We start from the raw sequence: 5,500 nt of genomic DNA, 5'->3' as shown, positions 1-5,500 counted from the left end.
TTGCAGAACTTTTACACTTACTTTATTCTTGGCAGCACATACGCACGTTAAAGAGCATCAATATTTTTTTGGCGAATGTAATATTTTGAGCATTTTTATGATATTTTTTAGTAATCCTGTAATTATGGCTGATTATCCACCAAACGAAATAGTCGACATGATTCGTATTTTGGGTGAGGCTGGAAGTAATTACAATGCAATGGAAAGGCTGTAGCTGAAAGTATCCTAACAGACGTCATCCGTGTAGAAAGATCATAAGAAAACTCTCCGAGAGAGCACAGCAGGGCAGTTTAAAAAGGACACGGCAAAAATCGGGGCCAAATGCAGCAAATTCATTGGTTGTCTTGGGTGCCGCTGTATTGAATCCCCAAATTTCCACCAGACAAATCGAGAGACAACAAGGCATATCGAAATCGACAGTAAATCGTATACTTAAAATTAATAGATTCCACCCTTACCATATCCATCTAACCCAGCAATTAGAACAGAGGGATTTCGAGCGACGCTTGCAATTTTGTAACTGGGCCTTGACTCAAATTCGAAGAAAGCCACATTTTATCACAGAGATGCTCTTTTCTGATGAAACCACGTTCGGTAACAGAGGGGACATTAATAGACCTAATTATCATTATTACTCTGATCAAAATCCTCATTGGTAAAGGAGCCAAGAATTTCAAAGACGATGGTCTATTAACGTTTGGGCAGGTATTCTTAGAAATGACATCATAGGTCCATACTTTTTTGAACAGAATCTAAACGGGGAAAATTATTTGCATTTCTTCAGAATGATCTGCCCAACCTTTTGAGACATGTTAATAATGACTTGCTCAACCGAATGTGGTTTCAGCAGGATGGAGCACCAGCTCACAGGTCCCGAAACGTTACAAATTATTTAAATAATAGATTTAATAATAGATGGATTGGAATGAGTAATCGGACTCATGAATGGCCACCAAGATCACCTGACTTAACCCCTCTCGATTTTTACTTTTGGGGAAACATAAAACAAAAAGTTTATGTGGAAGAACCTACAACAGCGGAAAACATGAAGGAGCGTATTCGAGAGGCATGTACAAACATAAACGTAGATGTCCTTCAAAAAGTGCGGGATGATTTTCGCCGTAGGTTGGGCATTTGTATCCAAGTAAATAGCAATCTTTTCGAACACCTACATACAATAATTGTACACGTGCCCCGATTTTGCCTTGACCGGCCGGATCGTGCTTTTGATCTTGCCTTGACCGGCCGGATCGTACTTTTGATCTTGCTTTTGATCTTGCCTTGACCGGCCGGATCGTGCCCTGATCTTGCCTTATAACTTAAAAAGTACTTAACAAAAACGTACTTAATTATAGAGTTTTGGAAAGCTCTCGATGTAAGTTAGAAATATATGTAATGAAAAGTAGGTGGTTCCATTTAAGAAATTGAAGGTGACCTTCCTTACGAGAAATAGAAAATTGGAGAGGAAAAGTTACAGGACAGTCCAAGAAACAAAAAGGCAAATATTTAGGTCAACGGATGGATGAGATCGCGGACATTTTAAAATCGAAGCCAAACAAAAAATACCCCTCTTAAAAAATGGTAGCTGTCTGACTTTACAAACGATAAAACTGGAAAACAAATCACTGATAGTTACCAATACGCGTGCATTTGACAGCTTATGTCAAAGTCTTTTAATTGCATGCTATGATATTCCAGATATTCAAGCATTTATTGAACGAAAAGCATCGTCTACGCTATTATTTAAGCTGATAGTTAATATCTTAAAAACAGGTTTGATTTAACATAATACGAAGTAATTTTAGTTTGATTATTGTAGTGTTTCTTGCGGAGAACCGTGGGTGTTCTCTCGTTACGTTCTTTTGGTCGCCCTGAAAAGGGCGGTTGCGTGTGTCGCCCTGAGAAGAGCGGTTACGTGTCTTCTTGGGGCTGGCCTTAGTGGTGAGATCCTCCCGGGGTCGGATCTTCTGCTGGCGGCTCGTTCTCTTTCTCCCCCACCTTCTTCCTCGTTGGTTTCGTCGGCGAGGGTCCGAATAGTTTATCCAGTTGAACGCGTAGTTTCTTGGAGGACTTCCTCCTACGGCCTGGCGTCCGTGGGCGACCGACGGGTGTTTGAGGAGGAGGGCTGTCTAGGCCTGACGTGCCCTGAGTTCCTCTCGGTGAGGATTGTTGCGCCACGTCTACAGGTACGACCTGGAGTTCGGCCGATCCCTGCGGTGACGTCTGAGTGGCCGCTTCGGTGGTGTCGACTCTGCGGTGTACTTGTGTTCCTTGCTCTCGAAATCGGGCTCCTATACTTGTAATCGGCTCTAGTCTCCACGGGAAGTAGCTATGTCTGAGTATCGGTGGAGGCCTAGGCCCCTGGCGTAGTCGCGGATCCGATGGCACTACGGGCTGCGACGGTGGTAGAGGCGGTCCGCGCTCTGGGCTTCCCGGTGGACGTCCTGGTGGTGGGATGTCTCGGAGTCGTCGCCGGACTCGTGGCAGGATCCTCGCTGGTGTGCCAAGGCCCTCTGGAGCTCACTTGGTTCGATGTCGAGGCCCGTGGAGCTCGCTCGAGGAAAATATCGAGGCCTTGAAGAAGCTCGCTCGATGGAGATACCGAGGCCCTAGGGGCTCGCTCGGTGAAGATATCAAGGCCTGAGGAAGCTCTCTTGATAGAGATGCCGAGGCCCGAGGGGCTCACTCGGTGAAGATACCGAGGCCTAAGGAGGCTCGCTCGGTGAAGATACCGAGGCCTAAGGAGGCTCGCTCGGTGAAGATATCGAGGCCTAAGGAGGCTCGCTCGATAGAGATTCCGAGGCCCAAGGGGCTCGCTCGGGGCAAAATAATCGAGGCCCGTGGGGCTCACTCGATCAACACTTGGTACGGTCGACTACTTCGCTCGTGAACTGTCTCCAACAAGAAACACTTATTGAAATTTCGTCGTCGCCGGAGGTCTTAATATACCCATCGCCACTGAATTTTAAGCGCGAGTATGCTGACGGCGCTGGTGGCCGCCTAGCGGTGCCGCGCCGAACTACCGCCGTGTCACCGGCGCTCGCAGGAGCGGCGCCGTGCCGTGCGGTGCCCGCGCGCCTGATGTGGCGTGAGTCGCCAATTATAATTTTCCGCTAAATGATACACGGAAAAAAAATGTTTTATTAGCAACATTAGTCCAATTGGGGGTGTCACATTGTTGTCGAGAAAAGACGGACGTGTCAGTAAATTGCTTTGTGAAATCGAAGCTGCATGTCGGTACACTAGATTAAAAAGAATCATTCAGTCACACCCCCTCATCAGCGGAGAGCCCTGCATAACCGCAGTAAGATCCTCTCTTCAAGAACAGGTTTGAATTCTTGTGAAAAGTAAAACGAACTATACTCGATCAAGTTAGAGGTTAGAAATACAGGGCGAGAAGCCGAAGAAACACGTAACAGGCAAATGACAGACAGAGACATCTCTGGAAGGACCCCGTGCAAACAAGAAGGATCCCGACCGATAAACCGAAGCCTATTTCTAATGACCCTTCAAGCGGGCAAGAAAACGTTGCTTTAATGGCGCCGCAATTAAGCGTCGTACGAAAATTCAAAGATAGACCGACTACAGCGGTGCAACTACAGAAGAACAGAAGCAACTCGTGTTCATCAATCACAGGTTTTCTGCTGAAGAGAAAAAGACCAGATCATGAGCAAACGGATTCCTTTGCAATCGTTACGTTAACTAGCAATTACCTAAAGAAACCCAATAGCTGCATAGATCTGCGAGAGCCACCTGAAACAAATAATACCTTAAGCAAAAATCTTTCTCAAGAAGTTCTGACAGCACAGGCGGAACATTCCCGAGTTGATATGGAGAATTTAACCGAACAGCTCAGGGAAATGCTCAAGGAAATGCGCAGAGAGAACGCCGAACAATTTAACAATATGAGTCGGCAAATTTCACAGGCTACAGTTGCGCATGAGAAAAACTTCGCTGATCTCAAAGAAGAAATCGAAAAGAATAAACAAGAATTTACAAAAGCATGTCTTGATTTGGAAATGAGAATGGAGGAGAGAATTAAACATTTGGAGGAGGGTACTATTATGACCGACTTAGAAAAAGGTAAGAATCTGACTGATAAGCTCCAGAATATTAAATTCAAACTAGATAGGATCCAAAGTACAGGGACGAACTTAACAATGGAAAGGAAAATACAGGAACAAGAATTCAGATAGAATCTGATAGAATCTATGGAAAAAGGCGCAATAAAAAAACAATATCGCTATTAAAGGACTGGCATGTGGACAGGATGACGTCTTCGCAGTGACTGAATGTTTCCTCTCGAGAGAATTCGGGATTGTGGACAAAATTGTGGACGTCCGCCGGCTCGGAAGAGATGAACAAAGTAGTAAAGCTAGATTCACGGAGGTCCAAAATGGAAATTTTTAAAAGGAAAAAGAATCTGGCAGGCAAGAACGTCTATATTGATCATGAGTTAACAATCAAGGAAAGAGGTATAGCGAAAAAGCTTAGAGATGCAGCTAGACAGCACAAAGAAAGAGGCTGTAAAGTTAAAATAGGATACCAAGAAATAAGTATTGATGGAGAATGGCACGCATGGAGCGAGACTGAGGGCGGACTTGTAAAGAAGTACGGGAATAGAGGTAACAACGAAGCGAAGAACAAGACTACTGGAAGAAATACTACACGCATCCTGGAGGATGTAGACAATCGTATGGATATGCCAAAAAACTAGCAAGACAAAAAGCGTCGAAATAGCCTTTTAGAATGCTCACGGTTTCACAAATGTAGAGGAAAGTAACATCACCCACTATGGAGACAGCTGTCTAAGCGAGACTTGGCTAACTGCAAGCCTGACTCCCTCACCGACATATGTCAAAAATTTTGACTGCAAATGATCTAATGCAATAAAAGAGAAGAGTAGAGAAAGAGCAAGAGTGGAGGATTCGCAATGCTCGCAAGAAAAGGTATAACACTAGAAGTTGTAGACAGTAGCCCCTGGTGGGTTTTTGCACGAACAAACATAGGAAGGATTGTCTTAGTCGTGGGCAATATACTATATCTTAGGCCGGGTTTAGACATAATACCGATACTAGAATCATTACAAACAGTTATAAACGAAATAGGAACAACCGTAGAGAACGAGCTGTTTTCATCATTGGAGGGGATATGAATGCTAGAGTGGGTGACTCGGTCAACCTACCGGAAGAGATTTTTGAGGACACCAACCTTTTCTGGACAATTAAGTCGAGCGATAAAGAAACAAATACCAGAGGTACTCAAATAATGGATTTCATGACTTCATGTGGATTTGTCCTTTTAAACGGTAGAACAGAGCGTGACCGACCTGCGAGACCGACGTTCTGCAGTAAAAACGGCTACAGTGTTATTGACCTTGTTTGGGTAAATGCAGCTGGCATAAATGCGATACAGAATATGTATGTAGACTTGGAAGTAACGCTTTTTTTTTACGTGTGGAAATCCTTTATGGATACCCGGCCCCCCTCCGGGAAGGGAG

The 5,500-nt window shown here is 44.6% G+C and overlaps 1 protein-coding gene across 1 annotated transcript; it reads right to left on the bottom strand.

Moving 5' to 3' along the window:
* Positions 1–1,935: 1,935 nt before the first annotated feature.
* On the bottom strand, positions 1,936–2,953 carry LOC105556391 (basic salivary proline-rich protein 4-like). Its single transcript, XM_012003477.1, has 2 exons — positions 2,950–2,953; positions 1,936–2,513 (listed from the first exon to the last, which is right to left on the bottom strand). Exons 1-2 carry the CDS (start codon positions 2,951–2,953, stop codon positions 1,936–1,938), a joined length of 582 nt encoding a protein of 193 aa, XP_011858867.1.
* Positions 2,954–5,500: the final 2,547 nt, after the last annotated feature.

Source organism: Vollenhovia emeryi, unplaced genomic scaffold, assembly GCF_000949405.1.
Source record: "Vollenhovia emeryi isolate VEMERY1.0 unplaced genomic scaffold, V.emery_V1.0 DF940061.1, whole genome shotgun sequence".
Classification (NCBI taxonomy): Eukaryota; Metazoa; Arthropoda; class Insecta; order Hymenoptera; family Formicidae; genus Vollenhovia; species Vollenhovia emeryi.
The sequence above is the reverse complement of the archived record's forward strand: the minus strand, read 5'-3'. Positions and strand labels throughout refer to the sequence as shown.